At 44.8% G+C, this 21,819-nt stretch overlaps 3 protein-coding genes across 4 annotated transcripts in view; all 3 read left to right on the top strand.

The window, feature by feature from the left end:
* atxn2 (ataxin 2) overlaps positions 1-3,245 on the top strand; it is a 40,371-nt gene extending 37,126 nt beyond the window's left edge. For both annotated transcript variants that reach the window (XM_030774716.1, XM_030774724.1), the window contains exons 21-23: positions 815-1,194; positions 2,118-2,292; positions 2,699-3,245. In XM_030774716.1, the coding sequence (XP_030630576.1) occupies positions 815-1,194; positions 2,118-2,292; positions 2,699-2,727 (584 nt within the window). In that variant the 3' untranslated portion in view covers positions 2,728-3,245. The remainder of the gene's footprint in view (positions 1-814; positions 1,195-2,117; positions 2,293-2,698) is intronic.
* A 2,229-nt stretch (positions 3,246-5,474) lies between these two features.
* Positions 5,475-9,760, top strand: riok2 (RIO kinase 2 (yeast)). Its single transcript, XM_030776051.1, has 10 exons — positions 5,475-5,612; positions 6,011-6,149; positions 6,282-6,398; positions 6,501-6,676; positions 6,881-6,969; positions 7,227-7,418; positions 7,608-7,700; positions 8,062-8,538; positions 8,633-8,729; positions 9,513-9,760. The coding sequence occupies exons 1-10, from the start codon at positions 5,547-5,549 to the stop codon at positions 9,672-9,674; spliced, it is 1,608 nt and encodes a 535-aa protein (XP_030631911.1). The 5' UTR covers positions 5,475-5,546; the 3' UTR covers positions 9,675-9,760.
* A 1,583-nt stretch (positions 9,761-11,343) lies between these two features.
* Positions 11,344-21,819, top strand: part of epg5 (ectopic P-granules autophagy protein 5 homolog (C. elegans)) — a 38,781-nt gene continuing 28,305 nt past the window's right edge. Inside the window, exons 1-13 of the mRNA XM_030770329.1 lie at positions 11,344-11,436; positions 11,991-12,074; positions 12,436-13,362; positions 13,915-14,147; positions 14,763-14,901; positions 17,159-17,266; positions 17,415-17,488; positions 17,588-17,699; positions 17,960-18,074; positions 18,661-18,811; positions 18,980-19,141; positions 20,364-20,515; positions 21,520-21,674. Coding sequence (XP_030626189.1) covers positions 12,024-12,074; positions 12,436-13,362; positions 13,915-14,147; positions 14,763-14,901; positions 17,159-17,266; positions 17,415-17,488; positions 17,588-17,699; positions 17,960-18,074; positions 18,661-18,811; positions 18,980-19,141; positions 20,364-20,515; positions 21,520-21,674 — 2,379 coding nt within the window. The 5' untranslated portion in view covers positions 11,344-11,436; positions 11,991-12,023. The remainder of the gene's footprint in view (positions 11,437-11,990; positions 12,075-12,435; positions 13,363-13,914; positions 14,148-14,762; positions 14,902-17,158; positions 17,267-17,414; positions 17,489-17,587; positions 17,700-17,959; positions 18,075-18,660; positions 18,812-18,979; positions 19,142-20,363; positions 20,516-21,519; positions 21,675-21,819) is intronic.

Here is a 21,819-nt window from a genome sequence, read left to right as displayed (position 1 = left end):
CTCCGTCCACTGCGTTCTCGTCCGTCTGTGTGTCTCTCCTGCCGTCTGTGTGTCTCTCCTGCCGTCTGTGTGTCTCTCCTGCCGTCTGTGTGTCTGTCCTGCTGTCTGTGTGTCTGCGTGTCGGCGTGTCAATGTGTCAGTGTGTCTGTCCTGCTGTCTGTGTGTCTGTGTGTCTGTGTGTCTGTGTGTCTGCGTGTCGGCGTGTCGGCGTGTCAATGTGTCAGTCCTGCTGTCTGTGTGTCTGTGTGTCTGCGTGTCTGCGTGTCAGTGTGTCTGTGTGTCTGTGTGTCTGTGTGTCTGCATGTCAGTGTGTCTGCGTGTCTGCGTGTCTGTGTGTCTGCGTGTCTGTGTGTCTGCGTGTCTGCGTGTCTGTGTGTCTGTGTGTCTGTGTGTCAGTGTGTCTGTCCTGCTGTCTGTGTGTCTGTCCTGCTGTCTGCGTGTCTGTCCTGCTGTCTGCGTGTCTGTGTGTCAGTGTGTCTGTCCTGCTGTCTGCGTGTCTGCGTGTCGGCGTGTCAATGTGTCAGTCCTGCTGTCTGTGTGTCTGCGTGTCAGTGTGTCTGTGTGTCTGCATGTCAGTGTGTCTGTGTGTCTGCATGTCAGTGTGTCTGTGTGTCTGCGTGTCTGTGTGTCTGCGTGTCTGTGTGTCTGCGTGTCTGTGTGTCTGCATGTCAGTGTGTCAGTGTGTCTGCATGTCAGTGTGTCTGCGTGTCTGTGTGTCAGTGTGTCTGTCCTGCTGTCTGTGTGTCTGTCCTGCTGTCTGCGTGTCTGCGTGAGAGGAAGCAGTACTGACCAAATCATCTTCTTTTTGTTGCAGTGTCACCTGCTCCTATCCCACAGCAGTACCCCCACCCTAATGCCACCCTGCACCCCCACTCACAGCACCCCCAGCCGGCGGCCACGCCCACGGGCCAACCGCAGCAGGGCGGGGGCCAGCACGGGGCCAGTCACCCCGCCCCCAGCCCGGTTCAGCACCACCAGCACCAGGCTGCCCAGACGCTCCACCTGGCCAATCCCCCGCCCCCACCTCAGCAGCAGATGTACTCTGCCCTGGCTCCCACACCCCCCTCCATGACCCCTGGACCCAACCCTCAGTCTCCCCAGACCAGCTTCCCGTCGGGCCAGCAGACGGTGTACCTCCACCCCCAGCAAGTCCAGCACGGATTCAACCCATCACACATGGCCCATGTTCAACAGGTCATTACAGTCTCCTCTTCAACATGATACACAGCCTCAGTGGTCAATATTACATCTATATCAATGTCCTCTTAACCATGATACACAACCTCAGTGGTCAATATTACATCTATATCAATGTCCTCTTAACCATGATACACAACCTCAGTGGTCAATATTACATCTATATCAATGTCCTCTTAACCATGATACACAACCTCAGTGGTCAATATTACATCTATATCAATGTCCTCTTAACCATGATACACAACCTCAGTGGTCAATATTACATCTATATCAATGTCCTCTTGACCATGATACACAACCTCAGTGGTCAATATTACATCTATATCAATGTCCTCTTGACCATGATACACAACCTCAGTGGTCAATATTACATCTATATCAATGTCCTCTTGACCATGATACACAACCTCAGTGGTCAATATTACATCTATGTCAATGTCCTCTTAACCATGATACACAACCTCAGTGGTCAATATTACATCTATATCAATGTCCTCTTGACCATGATACACAACCTCAGTGGTCAATATTACATTTATATCAATGTCCTCTTGACCATGATACACAACCTCAGTGGTCAATATTACATCTATATCAATGTCCTCTTAACCATGATACACAACCTCAGTGGTCAATATTGCATTTATATCAATGTCTTTGTATCTCACTCACCTTCTTTTCTCCCTTCTTTATTTCCTCTGTCACTCCATCTTTCTTTCTTTCTTTCTCTCCATCTTTCTTTCTTTCTTTCTCTCTCTCTCTCTCTCTCTCTTTGTGTGTGACCCTTTTGCCGCTTCCTAAACCTTTCTCATCTCTTGTCTTTGTGTGTGTGTGTGTGTGTGTCTGTCTCTCTCTCTCTCTCTGTATATCTCTGTGTGTGTGTGTGTGTGTTTGTGTTTGTGTGTGTGTGTGTATAGGCCCATATGCAGTCAGGGATGGTTCCTGCCCATCATGCTACTCCCTCTCATCCTCCCATGATGCTGATGACTACTCAACCCCCCGGAGCTCCACAACCCCCTCTTCCCCAAAACGCACTCAACCCCATCCCTGTGTCCTCCACCACACACTTCTCCTACATGGCACACGCCCCAGGTACACACTCACAGCGTTTGGGACATCTTCTCTCAGAAAACAGCACCAACTGTGATTGTGTGTGTGTGTGTTAGAGAGGGGCTGCCTGTAGATGCATGTAGTATTTTATGTAATATTTTGTTTTTTGAGGACATGAAACATTCTTTAACTTTAACGTTGTATAATTGTATAACAGACAGGTGGCGTGTGACAGTTATTAAAAGGACAGCCGTATTTAAGGCCTCTGACGGCTGTCTGTCAGTGACACACACGTCAGACGTCTTCAGTGTCTGTCAGTGACACACACGTCAGACGTCTTCAGTGACTGTCAGTGACACACACGTCAGACGTCTTCAGTGACTGTCAGTGACACACACGTCAGACGTCTTCTCTAACTGACTCCACCTCCTCTCTTCTCTTTCTTCAGTGCAACCTCATCACCAGCAGCAGATGTAGAGGAAGAAGGCATCTAATGCCCCCCCCAATCCCAAACCCCCCTATCTGCCCCCCTCTGATCCTCTCCCAAACACACCATTTCCTGCTCAGCGCCCCGCCCTAACCCCTCCCACCCCTTCAGAGATGAGGAGAGCGACGTGGAGATTTTAAACAGAAGTTTTAACGTGAGAGTGGAACCCAGTCAGACCCATTCAGCTTCAGTGGCTGAGGGCTTTGTCTGTCAGCAGACACAGAGTCCAGACACAGAGTCCAGACACAGAGAGACCGGACCCGCGTGTCTCTACATTACCACGAACCTCTTCCAACACACGGACAGTATTACTGTTACTGTTTAACGCTGCTGCTATAGCTCTATTCAAGGCTAGGGGTAAACAAACAACAACAAAACAAAAACCATGGTTCTAACCAAACTAAAGGAAGAGAGGAAAGTTCCAGTGGTGGAGACGTGTTAGGAACGCCGGGTTAATGAATTATTTATGAACTGATATCTAAAGGTGAGCCCCAAGTCACTTCACCCTCAAATAACTGATAAGTTAAAAGGACTTTTACTTTGTAGATAATATAAATAATTAAAAAAATATTAAAAACATTAAAAAAAGTTTTAAAAACTGTGTTTTTGTCATGGGTTTTCTTTGTTTGCTCTTTGCGCTCTCGGAGAGGAAGTCTGTGGGTTTCAGGAGACTCCTCTGTGAGGGCTTAGAGCGTGCTCACCCTGGAAACCTGGCACAATACTTTGATTCTCTACGGGAAAACTCATCTGTTTTCATCAAATTCATCCTGGAGTTTCTTTGAGAAGAGACTCCTTATTTCATCTGCCATTCCCTGTAAAGAACAGCTACCCAGGAATTTAGCCTTCACTCGTAACCAATCAAATCCTTCACTCACCAGCCTGAAGTCTTAACCAATCAAATCCTTCACTCACCAGCCTGAAGTCTTAACCAATCAAATCCTTCACTCACCAGCCTGAAGTCTTAACCAATCAAATCCTTTACTCACCAGCCTGAAGTCTTAACCAATCAAATCCTTCACTCACCAGCCTGAAGTCTTAACCAATCAAATCCCTGGTCCACCACGGCCAAGTCCAGTCAGCTGATGAACAGGCCGAAGCACCCGCCTGGTCGCTACAGAGAATCATTCCTGAGGAAACTGTGTCTGTTCCCCGTTTAAAAATAATACCTTTAAAAAAATAAGTCCTGTCTTATCTCTTTTAACAGCATAATGTTTATCCTGGGCTGGGGTAAAGGTCAGGTTATTGTATGTCACATCTGTTTACTCAGAAGGCATCACATGTAAATGAACTCATCACTGATCTCAGTCTGAGTATCTTGTGTCTGACAGAAAAAGAATCTGTTCCCCAGAGACATTTCCATAAGCATTATTCCTGCCTGCATTGTCATAGCAATCATGTTACTGCAGTTTATCAGAACTCAGCATTAAACCGAAGTTTATGTGTGTAATGCTTTTTACAATGAAAAACAATGTCTCAAAGCAGCTTTACAGAGATCAGTGTCCTAACGCCCAGTCTACAGGCCAAGGCAATGGGGGCAAGCACTCCACCAAATGATGTCCAGAGATGGCAGACCATTGCACTGGACTGACCTTTTACCCTCTGATTCTGTGTGTCAGCCTGCTTTCCAGTCTAACTCTTCCTCTGCCAAGCAACCACAAAAACTACTGTTTAACAGGATCCAGTGATCCACAAAAACTACTGTTTAACAGGATCCAGTGATCCACAAAAACTCTCCTGTTTAACAGGATCCAGTGATCCACAAAAACTCTCCTGTTTAACAGGATCCAGTGATCCACAAAAACGCTGTGTTTAACAGGATCCAGTGATCCACAAAAACTCTCCTGTTTAACAGGATCCAGTGATCCACAAAAACGCTGTGTTTAACAGGATCCAGTGATCCACAAAAACTCTCCTGTTCAACAGGATCCAGTGATCCACAAAAACACTGTGTTTAACAGGATCCTGTGATCCACAAAAACACTGCTGTTTAACAGGATCCAGTGATCCACAAAAACACTGTGTTTAACAGGATCCTGTGATCCACAAAAACACTGCTGTTTAACAGGATCCAGTGATCCACAAAAACTCTCCTGTTTAACAGGATCCAGTGATCCACAAAAACGCTGTGTTTAACAGGATCCAGTGATCCACAAAAACTCTCCTGTTCAACAGGATCCAGTGATCCACAAAAACACTGCTGTTTAACAGGATCCAGTGATCCACAAAAACTCTCATGTTCAACGGGATCCAGTGATCCACTAAACACTGCTGTTCTGAAGATTATTGTGCACCAATCCCTATGAAACTGAATATATTCCCTGTCGTGTTAGCAGATGTGTTTTCAGTAATTAGGCAGAGGAATCAGAGAGACATGTTTTAATAATGTTATGTCAACTTTGTCAGAATGAATTTTGTCAGGTTTTGTGACGGTAGCACTTTCGTACTGAGGGTACTGAAGTGTGCTCTTGACAAAAAAGAAATTCGTGATACAAAATCATCGTGGAGGCGGGAATCCCTTCATTTTGGCGTTCGGTACAACTGAAAAGGTACGTCATGGATATTGAGGTTCTCTGTGCTGTACGTCGACTCCTTTCTTCAGCAATAGAGAAGGCAACAAGTTTTGAAGATGTTCAGACGAACCACTACAGCAGGCGGCGCTATAGGGGAGTTGGATTAGATGTAAAACTATAGAAGAACTGTAGTACATCCGGTACTCACGCGTGTGTACTGGTCTGATGTGAGAGCAGTGGATAACTGGACAAACTATTTTGGTCTTAAATAAAGAATTAGTCACGTATTTATTTACAATATGGGTAAATTAAACGTCGTTATTCTGCGGTATCTCTCCAAAGAAGACTTTCGAGTCCTGACAGCCGTAAGTAAAGCCCCTTGGTTTCGATCTTACGATCTAGGTAAATAATCGCCATGAGTGGACACAAGTTAAAGTGCTTCACTAAAACAGCGATTTTAACTCATAACAGAGATTTCAGACATTAACACGTGTTATGCTGATTAATGATCTTGAAGGCCCGCGAAAAATGACATGTTTTGTTTTTGTTTATTAAAGATAATGTGTTTTTGGGAAAGTCGTGATAAATATTTGCGAACATCGGTCTCCTTATTTTCGTCAACATGTCGCTAGGAATTCCAATTATATATACATGTACTTTACGCGCAGAATATGAAAGCTCACCGTTTTGCGGAAGGTGATGAGAGTTGTATAATGACTGTGAGCGGTAACATCGCTGCGGTGGGTTTGTTTTGTCGCGGCAGGTGGAGATGGGGATGAAGAACCATGAGCTCGTGCCCGTCAGTCTGATCGCGTCTATCGCCAACCTCAGACACGGCGGATGTAACAAAGTGCTCAGAGAGCTGGTCAAACACAAACTCATGGCCTATGAACGCAGCAAAAGTAAGACCGAAAAGCTGTTCGCTGCAGTGATGTTTTTTAAAAAAGTATCAGTACATGTGAATGACATGTCAGTGTCCACGCATGGCTGTGTATAGTGAAAGTAATTAGTTAGCTGTCTCTCTCTCTCTCTAGCCGTGCAGGGATACCGTTTGAATTACGGAGGTTATGATTACTTGGCTCTGAAGACTCTGTCCTCTCGGGATGTCATTTTTTCCGTGGGAAATCAGATGGGCGTTGGTAAAGAGTCAGGTAGGAGGATTTTCTGCTCTTTGATTTGACTGAATGTTTCAAAATTCTGTGATATCCTGAAAGGGGAAAAGAAAAAAATCTGACTGATCTCTAATCGTTCAGACATCTACATTGTTGCAAACTCTGAGGGAGAGCAGTTTGCTTTGAAACTGCACAGGCTGGGAAGAACATCTTTCCGGAACCTGAAGAACAAACGTGATTATCACAAACACAGACATCGCATGTCCTGGCTCTACCTGTCCCGCCTCTCAGCGATGAAAGAGTATGCCTACATGAAGGTAGAGGACTCCCTGTTTCACACTACACACACACACACAGAGAGACGCACAGACTCACTGTTTTACACTACACACACACACACACACACACACACTGTTAAACACTACATACTCATATTCTCGTAGAATCAGACTCATTTTCTTGGTTCTTGTTTGTGTAAAATGCTGTCTCTCTCTCTCTCTCTGTCTCACTCTCTCTCTCAGGCTCTGTATGAGCGTGGATTTCCTGTGCCAAAGCCTGTGGATTATAACAGACACGCTGTAGTTATGGAACTCATTAACGGATACCCGCTGTGAGTTAGCCACTCCCACCCATCTGTCAATCATTCCTTCTCCCTGTCTGTCATGGCTGGTTTAATCTAACTGTTAACTCCCTGCAGTGTGTGGAAGTCGTGCTGGGTAACTGAAGATAAAAATTAATTATGAAAGAAAAACTGCTTCACTGCTTACCTGTCAGTCAAAGTTTTGTCCTGTTTAATTAGGCATCAGGCTCTCTCTGTGATGAACTGCACTGATCTGATCTGGGATCGTTTGCTCTGGCCTGTCTCAGGTGTCAAGTGCGAGAGGTGAGCGACCCGGCTGCGTTGTACAATGAGATCATGGAGCTGATTGTTAAACTAGCCAATCACGGCCTGATCCACGGAGACTTTAACGAGTTTAACCTGATGATTGATGACAATGACCACGTGACCATGATCGACTTCCCCCAGATGGTTTCCACCACACACCCAAATGCTGAATGGTGACTGACAAACTACCCTCAGATTACTGTCATTATATAAACAAAACACACACACCTACTCTGAATGTGTGAAATTTATGGAATAACTGTGTGAACTACTGTAGTACAACAGAATTACAACACAATATAGTAATGAGATTCACAGAAACATAACTTTTTTTTGTTTTGTTTTTTATCACCATATTAAAGGTATTTTGACCGTGATGTGAAATGTGTCCGAGATTTTTTCGTCAAAAGGTTTAATTACGAGAGCGAGCTACACCCGACGTTTCAGGACATCAGGTCAGTGTCACATCTGTTACATTTGTCAGGTCAGTGTCATATCTGTTATGTTTGTCAGGTCAGTGTCATGTCTGTTATGTTTGTCAGGTCAGTGTCATATCTGTTATGTTTGTCAGGTCAGTGTCATGTCTGTTATGTTTGTCAGGTAAGTGTCATGTCTGTTATGTTTGTCAGGTCAGTGTCATATCTGTTATGTTTGTCAGGTCAGTGTGATGTCTGTGTCACTCTGTCATATCTGTTGTCTGTGTCATTGGCCTCTGTGTCATACAGAGAGGTCAAAACTGAGGTTGAGTGGTAAGAGCACATATCAGAGTGTGAGATCTTGCCTTCGAGCTCTCACTGTCTTTTCTACTCTGAACAGGAGAACGTATTCCCTGGACGTAGAGATCTCAGCCAGTGGCTACACAAAAGACATGCAGCAGGACGACTCACTGCTGCACCCTGCTGGCCCAGAGGGAGGAGACAGGCAGAGTGGGGAGGAGGAGGAGGAGGAGGAGGAGGAGGAGGGTGATGAAGAAGAGAGGGTGGGGCTAGATCATGCACATGCACATGCACGCAGCGCTGAGGGAGGCCCGGACATGGAAGAGTACAGACATGCCATGCGTGAACTGGAAGGCCTGAGGATCGCACATGAAGCCCCACCCAATGAAGAGGCCACGCCCTGCAGGGAAGCCCCGCCCACTAGTGAGGCTCTGCCCAGTTGTGCTGTGTCTGGATTGGAAGAGAGGTATGAGGAGACTCAGAGAGACCCAGACAGGAACAGGACCACTGAGAGTGATGATGAGTGCCCGGATCTGGTCGCCCTGTCCACCATCAACCAGCAGTTCAGACCTTTCAGGTGTTTTACTGCACCTTTATATGTAACCCTCGCTCTCTTTAAATCTCAATGCACTAAATGACGTGTGTGTGTGTGTGTGTGTTTGTACCCCCAGAGACCAGGACAGCCTTCTCGACAGTGTTGAACACAGGAGGAGAACCACCAGTGAGACCAGTGTCTGCACAGTGGGCAGCTGCTCCACCATCCCCCCCGTGAGTAAAACCACACACTCCGACCCCAGTCAGTAAACCGGGTCTTCATTTAGAAAGTTCCTCTGAATTTCCTTCCCTTGTCTGAGTCTGGGCCCATCTCAGGGTTCCATCGTCATCCAGAAACTCAGAGTTAATTGTTCTTATTGTCACGAGGCCTCAGGCTGTGGATGACATAATGCTGCCCTGTATAATGGGCTCCTGTAAAATGCACTCTGTTTAAAATCAAACTGGATTAAGGTTCTGTCCATGGGCATATTGTGTCAGTGGAATATTCCGTCTGTGTTTATGGTCGTCTGGGAAAAGAGCACCAGTGCAATGTTGCTGGAATCACTGAGTGATGAGTGTATCTGACCTGCAGCGGATTGTGTGTGTGTGTGTTTGTGTTTGTGTCTGTGTTTGTCTGTGTTTGTCTGTGTGTGTGTGTGTTTGTGTTTGTGTGTCTGTGTGTGTGTGCGCATGCGTGCACTTGTGTGTGTGTGTGTGTTTGTTTGTGTTTGTGTGTTTGTGTCTGTGTTTGTGTTTGTGTTTGTGTCTGTGTGTGTGTGTGTGTGTGTGCGTGTGTGTCTGTGTTTGTGTGTGTGTGTGCGTGTCTGTGTTTGTGTGTGTGTGCATATGCGTGCACTTGTGTGTGTGTGTGTGTGTGTGTGTGTGTGTGTGTGTGCGTGTATGTATGTGTGTGTGTGTGTGTGTGTGTGTGTGTGTTTGTGTCTGTGTGTGTGTGTGTGTGTGTTTGTGTCTGTGTCTGTGTTTGTGTTTGTGTTTGTGTCTGTGTGTGTGTTGCAGGAGGTAATCAGACAGAAAGTCAAACGGCAGCTCACTAAGCAGCAGAAAGCGGCCCAGAGGCGACGGCTGCAGAGAGGGGAAGCCAACCTGGTGACCAGAGAGAGGAGAGCCAACATGAGTGACATCAAAGGCAGTCTGGAGGCTGCGTCCTTCTGGGGCTGAACCACAGACACCAGACAACCGGAAAAACAACCACCAAGACACAATACTGTGTGTGTGTGTGTGTGTGTGTGTGTGAGTGTGTGTGTGTGTGTGTGTTCTGTGAGCATATATGGAATCAATAAAATCAATCACATGAACCCATGTCTCTTCAGTGTCTCAGTTAATAATGTAATGTGTTAACACTCTCTGATTTTAATCAACTTGAAAACAGATGACACAGAAGATGAGTGAAACGGGACAGGTCAGGTCCGATGTGCTGACTGTGCAGTCAGAACTGTTTATGATAAATGTCTTCCTGATTAAAGGTATTACAGTGTTATTAAAGTGAAGCTTGATTAAAGGTATTACAGTGTTATTAAAGTGAAGCCTGATTAAAGGTATTACAGTGTTATTAAAGTGAAGCCTGATTAAAGGTATTACAGTGTTATTGAAGTGAATCCTGATTAGAGGTATTACAGTGTTATTAAAGTAAAGCCTGATTAGAGGTATTACAGTGTTATTGAAGTGAAGCCTGATTAAAGGTATTACAGTGTTATTAAAGTGAAGCCTGATTAAAGGTATTACAGTGTTATTAAAGTGAAGCCTGATTAAAAGTATTACAGTGTTATTGAAGTGAAGCCTGATTAAAGGTATTACAGTGTTATTAAAGTGAAGCCTGATTAGAGGTATTACAGTGTTATTAAAGTGAAGCCTGATTAAAGGTATTACAGTGTTATTGAAGTGAAGCCTGATTAAAGGTATTACAGTGTTATTAAAGTGAAGCCTGATTAAAGGTATTACAGTGTTATTAAAGTGAAGCCTGATTAGAGGTATTACAGTGTTATTAAAGTGAAGCCTGATTAAAGGTATTACAGTGTTATTAAAGTGAAGCTTGGCTGGGATGGGGAGAGATATGCTGACGTGTTTAGGGAAACATGTGATTGTTTACTGTGTCAAAAGTCAAACTGGTGGCAGCGTTGTGAGTTCATGCTGTGAGTCGTTCCAAATTCGGCAGGTCAGACTGAGTCTGAAGGACAAGAGAGGACAAAGGAGAACAAATAAAAAGGTTTTTTTTTTTTTTTTTTTTGGATTTTTTAGATTTGTGTGTGGCTTTGGCGGTTACACGGACTCGTTAAGAAAAACAGCTGAGGGGAAGTTAGTTAAGTGTTGCCTGAGGTCCAACCACACAACTATAAGAGGAGGATTCCTAAACTCGGCCAAGTGTTGTAGAGCAGAACCTTCCTGGGTCTCTCAAAGTCAGACCAATGTGGCGACGTGACAAGGGGCACAGTCTAAAGCAAACATTCACCAGAATCCACTACTCTACAGATCTACCACCGTTTAGAAGGGGAAGTCCTCAGATATTTCTCATCAAAAGTATTCCTATTCAAAACACATAACCCATAAAACAAATTTTTGTGGAATACTTATCAAAATAATGATCATTTTCTAGCTTCCTAATTACTCCGTTTGTCTTCTTGCTGCATAGAAGACTTTAAGGTTTATTCTTATTTTTACAAACTGCCACAGTTGTCGATCGGCATGGACAAAGTGGATTAACTTCATTTGTCGACATTTCAGCCACAACATGAAGTATTAAGCAATACAAACGTAAAACTTTTTGTCCCTTTCCGGTTTCCGTAAGAGGGAGGGGAATCATGTGACCCCGATATTCTGATAGAGTTCCTGGAACAAAACAAAACAACCCTAATGACAGCCCCCAGCTCGCGAGCTACCTGTCAGCCGTAGAGTTTATAACGAACATGAGTTCATAGTATATCTGGTAAGTAATTTGCTCACCTATTTCGTTTCACTATGCAGACCTTTAGGGTCTTTCTAAATAATGTCTTTTCGTGTCTGCCCTATGCACGTCTCCGTAAAGGTGCTCAGCTGAGCGCGAGCTGCCCTCCTGTCTTCGCTAACTGTTTAGCCTGTCTATCTGTTTCGTTCTCCCTTTTCTACTGTTATTGACGGGATAAAATAAGTAAATCGACACCTCCTTGTTACACTTACTGACATTTTGACAAGCAAGAGAACGTGTGGGGTGGTTGTTCAGGGGCTTAGACGTGGTGATACCGAGATCAGAAACTGACAGCCACCTCTGAGAAACATAGATCTACATATATATTAGTCATGTTCATTAAGCTAACGCCCAAATTATCGTTTGCCAGTGTATAAACAATTCTAATCAGTGACAGAAACACGTTTTATGTTTGTTTTTTGGCTTCCAGCAAGTACGTAGAAAAAATGTTTTACTCTCCCCATTTAGCGTTTTAATGTTAACGTTATGTGACGTTACACAGTCTCTGTGTGTGATTAACGTTTTTTATGCTGAAGATTTAAGTCAGAAGGTGTCATGACCATAGAGAGATGGCCGAGGCCGTGAGACCAAAGAAGTCCAAGTCCAGGACCAGCGGAAAGGTAAGGATCTCTATAAAGTACAGTGTGGGCTGAAAGCAGAGTGGAGCAGGCAGAGCTGGGATTATACTGGGGCATGGAGTAAACAAGGCTACATTTAATGTGAATGTTTGAGTAGTATTTCTATCCCCAGTTTCTTGTCTCTGTGTGAAAAGAAGTTGTACTCAATGTAGTCCAGTCATTTTACACATGTTATTTGACCTTCTCTCTTACGGAGCACACATGAGTATTTATCCATTATTACAAGGACTTCCAAAACAAACACCCAGTATTTTCATAGTATTTTCAGTAGTTTGACACTTCGCACAGGGTATTTAAATACTTCTCCAGTTAGTTTCACTGATGTTTAACCATCTGTTCAAAGGACAAAAAGCAGCGTCAGGCCGAGAGAGTGAAGGCAGCAGATACACTGCCCCCTGCTGACCTGTGTGAACCAGCAGCTCCTGAGCTCACCGCTGATTTCACTGAGATTCCTCTTAGCTTGCCCCCTGAGGCCCCGCCCCCAGACCCCTCTGAAGCCCCGCCCCCAGACCCATCTGAAGCTCCGCCCCCAGTCCAGGGGACAGGCCCTCAGACTGGGCAGACCCCTCAGCAGCAGGGAGAGAAGGAGCTAAAGGACCAAGATGACAGACTCACACATGGAGAGACTGAAACTCCAGCGGGGGATGCTGAACAGAAGTCTGTGCCCCAAAACTCAGTTCTCACAGAAGACCAACCCTCAACTCAGCCGACCCACAACAATCAAAAGCTCTCGAATTGTGAACTCCAACCCATTCCTGTCGCTCCTCTTTACCCCTCTCTCCCTGTGCCATCACCCAAGCCCCAGCTGATTGTGGACTCCATCACCTCCCCACTGATGGAGAGTTCTCTCAGACCTGCTGAAGCAGCGACGCGCACTGAACTGATTGCTCCGGCCGTTCTCCCGGTGCTTGATCAGGAATCCTCCCCTCCCAGTCTGGTGCCAGTGTCTCTGAGTGAAACATGTAGGCCTCCAGCTCAGAGGCTGTACCCAGAGCTGCCCGAACAGGCCCCGCTGGTGCAGCCCTTCACCGCCGAGCAGCTGAGGCTTTGGGAACCAGGCTCATGGATGGAGAACGTGGAACTCTTGGCGTCGGAGTTCCAGAGTCTGGCACGTCAGGAGGGTCACGAGCTGCACGACCTGCTCCTTAATTACTGGCGCTGCCGTAAACAGCTCACACAGGCTCAGACAGAGCTCCAGGCTGCCAACTCTGACTGTAAGAGCACCCAGAACCGCCTGTGGAGCTTCCGAGACGAGCAGCTCACCCTACAGGTCAGAACAGACGCCAACTGGGCAGATTTAGACCTTTCCTTGACACCCAGAGATCTCTTATTTAGTCAAGTTCTCCCAGCCGAACACTCTACAGAATTCTACAGGACTCTTTCAAAGCATTAGACTTATGTGTGAAAGAAAACTAATATATTAGTAATATAAAAACTATTAAGTGTATGTGTTTTGTGCCATCTGTTAGTTGAATATCCTAAGCTCTGACGTAGTAGTTCTTCTCTCTAAAATCTGACAGTATCACATCTGCTTGAGAAGGCCGTGAAGTGTTTAGAAAAATGATGTTGCTAGTCACATGAAAAGTGGTAAACACATATGTCTGTCTGAATAGAACATTGTCTTATTGCTCTTATAATGAGTCCAGTGTTTAGTATGGAGTCATGTGTCCAGCAGGGTGTCTCTTTTATTGTGTGTTAAGCATTATCATAGAGCCTGAACTTTATTATCTGATTCTCCTCAGGGAACAAAATTCCTAAATATGTGAGAAAAAATATACAGTATGTCAAGTCTCACACACTCTTCTCTCTGTCTGTGCACCAGGGTGTGTGTGCTGACCAGGCCAAGGTGTGCGGCTACCACCGCTTCCAGCAGGTGGTGCTAAACGAGGGGGTGTTGGCAGAACTGCGCCACCTGTTTGAGGTGAAGGCAGAGTTGCTACACCAGACAGTGGCGCTCCACTCCTATACCTCCATCCTGTCCCGGCTCCAGGTGGAGTCCTACCTGCATCGCCTCCTCAGCTCCAACCCTCTCACTAGAAACATCACTGTTCAGGAGACAAATACAGGCATGTTCTTGCATGGGCACGCATACACACACACGCGCACGCGCGCACACGCACGCGCACACACACACATGCGTTGCATATTGATGGTGTTAGTTGTTTGCTGATGCTGATGACGTTTCGTTTTTTTATCAACGGTGTTGCTTGTTTGTTTAAGATGATGTTTTGGTTGTTTATTGATGGCATTGGCTGTTTATTGATGGTGTTGATTGTTTGTTGATGATGTGTTTGTTGTTTATTGATGGTGTTCGTTGTTTATTGATGGTGTTGGTTTGTTGATGATGTTTTGACTGTTTGCTGATGGTGTTGGTTGTTTGTTGATAGTGATTTTTTTATGTTTACTGGTGGTGTTGGTTGTTTGTTGATAGTGATGTTTTTTATGTTTATTGATGGTGTTGGTTGTTTGTTGATGATGATGTGTTGGTTGTTTATTGGTGGTGTTGGTCTGTTGATGATCTTTTCATCGTTTGCTGATGGTGTCGGTTGTTTGTTGATGGTGATGTTTATATGTTTATTGACGGTTGTTTGTTGATGTATGTGATATGCTGATGGTTTACTGATGATGTCTGATGCATTAGAGGTTTGTCATTCTGTGGTCTGTTTCTCTGGCAGGTCCTAATGTGAAATCTCAGCCCTCATCTTTGCAGCCGCTGAAGGAGAGTATCAGCGTTCTCTTCAGCTTCACACGCAGAGTTCTAGACGATTCTCAGTTTCACACAGACATCCACCTATGGCTACAGAGACTGGTAAACAGCACCAGCATACTGCATTACACTGTAGACAGCACAGCACTGCATTACAGTGTTTACACTACAGAACACCATGTACACTGCATTAGTGTTTACACTACAGAACACCATGTACACTGCATTACAGTGTTTACACTACAGAACACCATGTACACTGCATTACAGTGTTTACGCTACAGAACACCATGTACACTGCATTACAGTGTTTACACTACAGAACACCATGTACACTGCATTACAGTGTTTACACTACAGAACACCATGTACACTGCATTACAGTGTTTACGCTACAGAACACCATATACACTGCATTACAGTGTTTACACTACAGAACACCATGTACACTGCATTACAGTGTTTACGCTACAGAACACCATATACACTGCATTACAGTGTTTACACTACAGAACACCATGTACACTGCATTACAGTGTTTACGCTACAGAACACCATGTACACTGCATTACAGTGTTTACACTACAGAACACCATGTACACTGCATTACAGTGTTTACACTACAGAACACCATGTACACTGCATTACAGTGTTTACACTACAGAACACCATGTACACTGCATTACAGTGTTTACACTACAGAACACCATGTACACTGCATTAGTGTTTACACTACAGAACACCATGTACACTGCATTACAGTGTTTACACTACAGAACACCATGTACACTGCATTACAGTGTTTACACTACAGAACACCATGTACACTGCATTACAGTGTTTACACTACAGAACACCATGTACACTGCATTAGTGTTTACACTACAGAACACCATGTACACTGCATTACAGTGTTTACACTACAGAACACCATGTACACTGCATTAGTGTTTACACTACAGAACACCATGTACACTGCATTACAGTGTTTACGCTACAGAACACCATGTACACTGCATTACAGTGTTTACACTACAGAACACCATGTACACTGCATTAGTGTTTACACTACAGAACACCATGTACACTGCATTAGTGTTTACACTACAGAACGCCATGTACACTGCATTACAGTGTTTACGCTACAGAACACCATGTACACTGCATTAGTGTTTACGCTACAGAACACCATGTACACTGCATTAGTGTTTACACTACAGAACACCATATACACTGCATTACAGTGTTTACACTACAGAACACCATGTACACTGCATTACAGTGTTTACGCTACAGAACACCATGTACACTGCATTAGTGTTTACACTACAGAACACCATGTACACTGCATTACAGTGTTTACACTACAGAACACCATGTACACTGCATTACCGTGTTTACACTACAGAACACCATGTACACTGCATTACAGTGTTGACGCTACAGAACACCATATACACTGCATTACAGTGTTTACACTACAGAACACCATGTACACTGCATTACAGTGTTTACACTACAGAACACCATGTACACTGCATTAGTGTTTACACTACAGAACACCATGTACACTGCATTACCGTGTTTACACTACAGAACACCATGTACACTGCATTAGTGTTTACACTACAGAACACCATGTACACTGCATTAGTGTTTACACTACAGAACACCATGTACACTGCATTAGTGTTTACACTACAGAACACCATGTACACTGCATTAGTGTTTACACTACAGAACACCATGTACACTGCATTAGTGTTTACACTACAGAACACCATGTACACTGCATTACAGTGTTTACGCTACAGAACACCATGTACACTGCATTAGTGTTTACACTACAGAACACCATGTACACTGCATTAGTGTTTACACTACAGAACGCCATGTACACTGCATTACAGTGTTTACACTACAGAACACCATGTACACTGCATTACAGTGTTTACGCTACAGAACACCATGTGCACTGCATTACAGTGTTTACACTACGGAACACCATATACACTGCATTACAGTGTTTACGCTACAGAACACCATGTGCACTGCATTACAGTGTTTACGCTACAGAACACCATGTACACTGCATTAGTGTTTACGCTACAGAACACCATATCTGCGTGTGTGTGTGTGTGTGTGTGTATGTATGTATATGTGTGTGTGTGTGTGTGTGTGTGTGTAGAATGTTAAATGTAACACCAGAGCAAGGCTGAATGGTGAAAAATGATATAAATTCTGTTAGTAGAGCCAGCAAAGGGCTGAAACTTTACCCAATACTAAGCCATACAGCACAAGCACACCCTGTGAAAATGTCACCCACGTGTGTTTTTTCTCTCTTTCTGTCTTTATACAGGTGTGTGTCCTGCTGCAGGTGGGTTCAGTAGGGGACCACCTGTTCATCCTCAACCAATTACTCTGCTGCTCAGCAGGAGTGGGCAAATGGGCCACGCCTTTTCTGCAGGTATGGCAGTTAGGCCTAGAATGGTGTTGCGAAAATGACAATAAAGAGTTCTGTGGTGGTTTTCGTTGCTGTTTGAATTGAGTTTTATGAGCCGATGTGTCTTTGGGCGTGTGTGTGTGTATGTGTGTGTTTTTTTCCCCTCCTTTAGATAAAAGTGTTGGATAACCCCTCTGGAGTCTATCACTTCATGCAAGCTTTGGCCATCCTGATGTCTCCTGTCAGGTGACTGTTTGTCCTCCAAAACGTGCACACACACACACACACACACACTCTAATGAGTGAAAAGCTTCCTGGCTCACTGGTTGTGTTTGTGTGTGGCAGGGATCGGGCAGAGTTTCTGTGCTATATGAAACCTAGTGATATGAAAGCAGATTCCAACCAATCAGGACAGACGTCAGGGAACTGGACCCTAGTGGACGAGGGCGGAGAGGAGGTGAGTTGCCAAACATTCTTAATCTCCCATAATCCTCTGCTGCTCTTTCTCGGTTGGCAATGAGCAAACCTGACGCTGAATGATTGTCAGTGATGATGACCAAGTTCATTAGGAGGCCTTAGTGTGGTCTAGTGCTTTTTCAGTTTAAATACCAAACACAGCCCCAATACCCCACCTCTAGTTCCGTCCATTCTGTGTGTGTGTGTGTGTGTGTGTGTGTGTGTGTGTGTTTGTGTGTGACGTGTTTCTCTGACTGTCAGGATGAGGATCCAGAGATGAGCTGGTTGCTGTTGGCAGAGGAGGACCTGATTTCTCTTCTCTCCCAGTTTCCCTTTGAGCAGCTCTTCAAACACATACTGGGCATGACATCAACAGGTCAGACACACACACACACTCTATACACACACACACACACACACATACATACAGACTTACCCTTCACAAATCGCCAAAAAGGCAACGTCCCACCCGGAGAATAAGTTTGCATTTGAATTCTATCATTAAATAAAGTTGCTACTTAAGTGGATGTGTCATGGCTGGTTGTGATACTATTTATGTTGCTGATTTTGTGACCAGTTGCATAAATTAATATTCTAAATATTAGATTACTGCAGTAAAACTGTCTGTCCCGTGTGTCCTGTCTGTCCCGTGTGGCCTGTGTCCTGTGTGTCCTGTCTGTCCCGTGTGTCCTGTCTGTCTCGTGTGTCCTGTGTGTCCTGTCTGTCCCGTGTGGCCTGTCTGTCCCGTGTGTCCTGTGTCCCGTGTGTCCTGTCTGTCCCGTGTGTCCTGTCTGTCCCGTGTGTCCTGTCTGTCCCGTGTGGCCTGTGTCCTGTGTGTCCTGTCTGTCCCGTGTGTCCCGTGTCCCGTGTGTCCTGTGTCCCGTGTGGCCTGTCTGTCCCGTGTGTCCTGTCTGTCCCGTGTGTCCTGTCTGTCCCGTGTGTCCTGCCTGTTCTGTCTCCAGGGCAGTACCTTCCCCAGGCCACTACCAGTCAGAAAATGATGAAGATTTTTGCCTTTGCATCCTCTCTGGTGGAGCTGCTTGCCGTTGGCCTGCAGACGTATAACAGAGCTCGATACAGACAGTTTGTGAAGAGGATTGGTCACATGATGAGGTCTGTCTTTTCCCCATAATGTACTGAGTTCAGGTGACCAGGGGGGCAAAGGGGGAGGGGGGGGGGGTGGTTGACTGTCATATGTTAAATAAAAAAACTCAATCATCACAGCCTGCCCATCAGTGTGTCTTTGTAAAGATGTCTTCTCACTCTCTCTCTGGGTGTCAGGATTACTCTGTGTTATGTGAGTGACCACTGGGCCCAGTACGTTAGTCTGACTGGTGTGACTCGGACCACTCTGCAAGAACAGTCCTTCTCTATGGACAAGCTCCAGGTGGAGTTTGATTATCTCTTTCTCAGAGCTGTGCTGCATGTCCTAAAGGCCAAGAGGTGAGTCATCACTCTCCAAACCAGTTCTTGCTGCTGATTGGTTATTGCTGTCCAGTTCTTGCTGCTGATTGGTTAGTGCTGTCCAGTTCTTGCTGCTGATTGGTTAGTGCTGTCCAGTTCTTGCTGCTGATTGGTTAGTGCTGTCCAGTGCTTGCTGCTGATTGGTTAGTGCTGTCCAGTGCTTGCTGCTGATTGGTTAGTGCTGTCCAGTGCTTGCTGTTGTCTTTAGAAAGGCGAGAGAGAGAGAAATACAGTCCTCTGACTAGATGCGTATGTGTGTGCATAAACAAGGCTTGTGGTAAAGCTGAGGTTTCAGACGTTCATAGTGTTGTAATTATGCAATTAATCTATGATATTTATCGGTGGCTAGTAAATTATGTACTGAGCATAACTAATTATTATACTAATGAGTATAATGTATTATTATTATATTATACTAACTAATGTACTAATTATGTACTGAGCATAACTAATTATTATACTAATGAGCATAATGTATTATTATTATATTATACTAACTAATGTACTAATTATGTACAGAGCATAACTAATTATTATACTAATGAGTATAATGTATTATTATTATATTATACTAACTAATGTACTAATTATGTACTGAGCATAACTAATTATTATACTAATGAGCATAATGTATTATTATTATATTATACTAACTAATGTACTAATTATGTACTGAGCCACAGACCAGAGCTGACTTTGTTTGATATAAACCAGTTTGACTGTGTTTGATATAAACCAGTTTGACTGTGTTTGGTGTAAACCAGTTTGACTGTGTTTGGTGTAAATCGGTTTGACGGTGTTTGATATAAACCAGTTTGACTGTGTTTGGTGTAAACCAGTTTGACTGTGTTTGATATAAACCAGTTTGACTGTGTTTGGTGTAAACCAGTTTGACTGTGTTTGGTGTAAATCGGTCTGACGGTGTTTGATGTAAATCGGTTTGACTGTTTGGAGTAAACTCACTGTCATGTCTGTCCTGTTTAGCTCTTTTTTTAGTACGACACTGCAGTCAGTCAGCAGATATTTGACGTTTGGAAAGTGAAAAGAGAAAGAACTGATGTAATATTTTCTCATCCAAAGAATATCAACAGAACAGAGTAACAATATCAAATAAATCCCATCAAACCTCAGCTGGACAACTAGTTTCACTGAGCGTGTCTATGTCTCTCTCTCTCTCTCTGCCTGTGTGTGTGTCTGTCAGGTTGGGGATCTGGTTGTTTATGTCGGAGATGCCGTATGGAACCCTGTCCGGTGCAATGCTGTGGAGGATCTTTTATCTAATGCAGTGTGCAGAGACAGAGAGTGTGGACACGCCCAGCCTCAGTGTGGAGGGCTGTATCCAGGCTCTCAGAGGTCAGTTAGTCTCCTCCCCCAACACACCTGCAGGGCGGGGCCAAGCAATTCTCCTCCCACGACACACCTGTAGGGTGGGGACGAGTTCAAGTTCAAGTTCAAGTTCAAGTTTATTTAGAGCCCAATATCACTGTTTACAGTCTCAAAGGGCTTTACAGGCCACAACAGTCAAATCAAAATATGACGGCACCCCCTGACTTAATCCTCATGGCGGGCAAGAAAAAACTCTCCAAAAACCCAAGAGGGAAATGGGAAAATGGGAGAAATCTTGAGGAGGACCACAGAGAGAGGAGACCCCTCCTTGGCCAGACAGGCGTGCAATAGGTGCCGACCACGTGGGTGAAAGTAAAGTAAATTGGGGCATGAACAAAGGGGATGGCGATGTAGACAGGAGGCTGACGGGGGATGGAAGATGATAACACCAGGATGGGTCAGTCCAGAGGGCGGGAGGAGTCAGGATCACTGGTGTCTCAGGAGTAGCATGTGTGGCTCGACAGAGAGAGAGAGAGAAAGAGAGAGAGAGAGACAGAGAGAGAGAGAGAGAGAGAGAGAGGGAGAGAGAGAGAGAGAGAGAGAGAGAGAGAGAGCGAGGCACATTGTTAGATGTTCATTTCCACATAATGGTAAAGGTAAATATACATCGTGTGCCGAGTGCAGGCAGGGACTCCAGCAAGACTAACTAGTACAGCATAGTTAAAAGGGAGAGCTAGAAGGTAATATGGACATGATGGCACTCTGGGACACAAGGCGGCCACCCACTCCACAGTCAACAAACCTGAGTGAACATGTTAGAGTGGGGGGGCGACAGCATCCAAACATCCCAGTTCACCAAACAATCTATGCCCGAGTGAGTTTTCCAGACTTGTAGTAGCTCATTGATTTTTCAGTTGGATAAAATGTTGTTTCCAAGTTTTTTTTTATAGGGTATTACATATATCAGACATGTTGGTGTGTGTATGTGTGTGTTTGTGCGTGTCTGTGTGTGTGTGCGTGCGTGCGTGCAGAGCCGAGTCACCAGGAGAAGTTTGAGCACTGGTTGGCAGAGATGAACAGCTCAGATGGCATTTGTTTGTTGACGGCTTTTGCCCACATGGCTCAGCCCAGACGCCCTGATGCTGACCCCGAATTCGTCACCACTGTAGTCCTGCACATATACCAGGTATACACACACACATCACCTCACACACACACACAACTGATCAACTCACACACGCGCACACACACACAACTCCACGACTGATCAATTCACACACACAAGCGTACACACATAACTGATCAACTCATGCAGGCATACACACACACAC

This window comes from Chanos chanos, chromosome 1 (genome assembly GCF_902362185.1).
Source record: "Chanos chanos chromosome 1, fChaCha1.1, whole genome shotgun sequence".
NCBI classification, from domain to species: Eukaryota; Metazoa; Chordata; class Actinopteri; order Gonorynchiformes; family Chanidae; genus Chanos; species Chanos chanos.
Note: the sequence above shows the minus strand (reverse complement) of the source record. Positions and strands in the feature narration are given on the sequence as shown.

Bases quoted from the DNA above. Each gene is read 5' to 3' on its own strand.
- riok2 (XM_030776051.1), top strand. From the start codon at position 5,547: ATGGGTAAATTAAACGTCGTTATTCTGCGGTATCTCTCCAAAGAAGAC. The intron at 6,150-6,281 runs GTAAGACCGAAA...CTCTCTCTCTAG, and splicing joins GGCCTATGAACGCAGCAAAA to CCGTGCAGGGATACCGTTTG. The intron at 8,730-9,512 runs GTGAGTAAAACC...TGTGTGTTGCAG, and splicing joins GCTGCTCCACCATCCCCCCC to GAGGTAATCAGACAGAAAGT.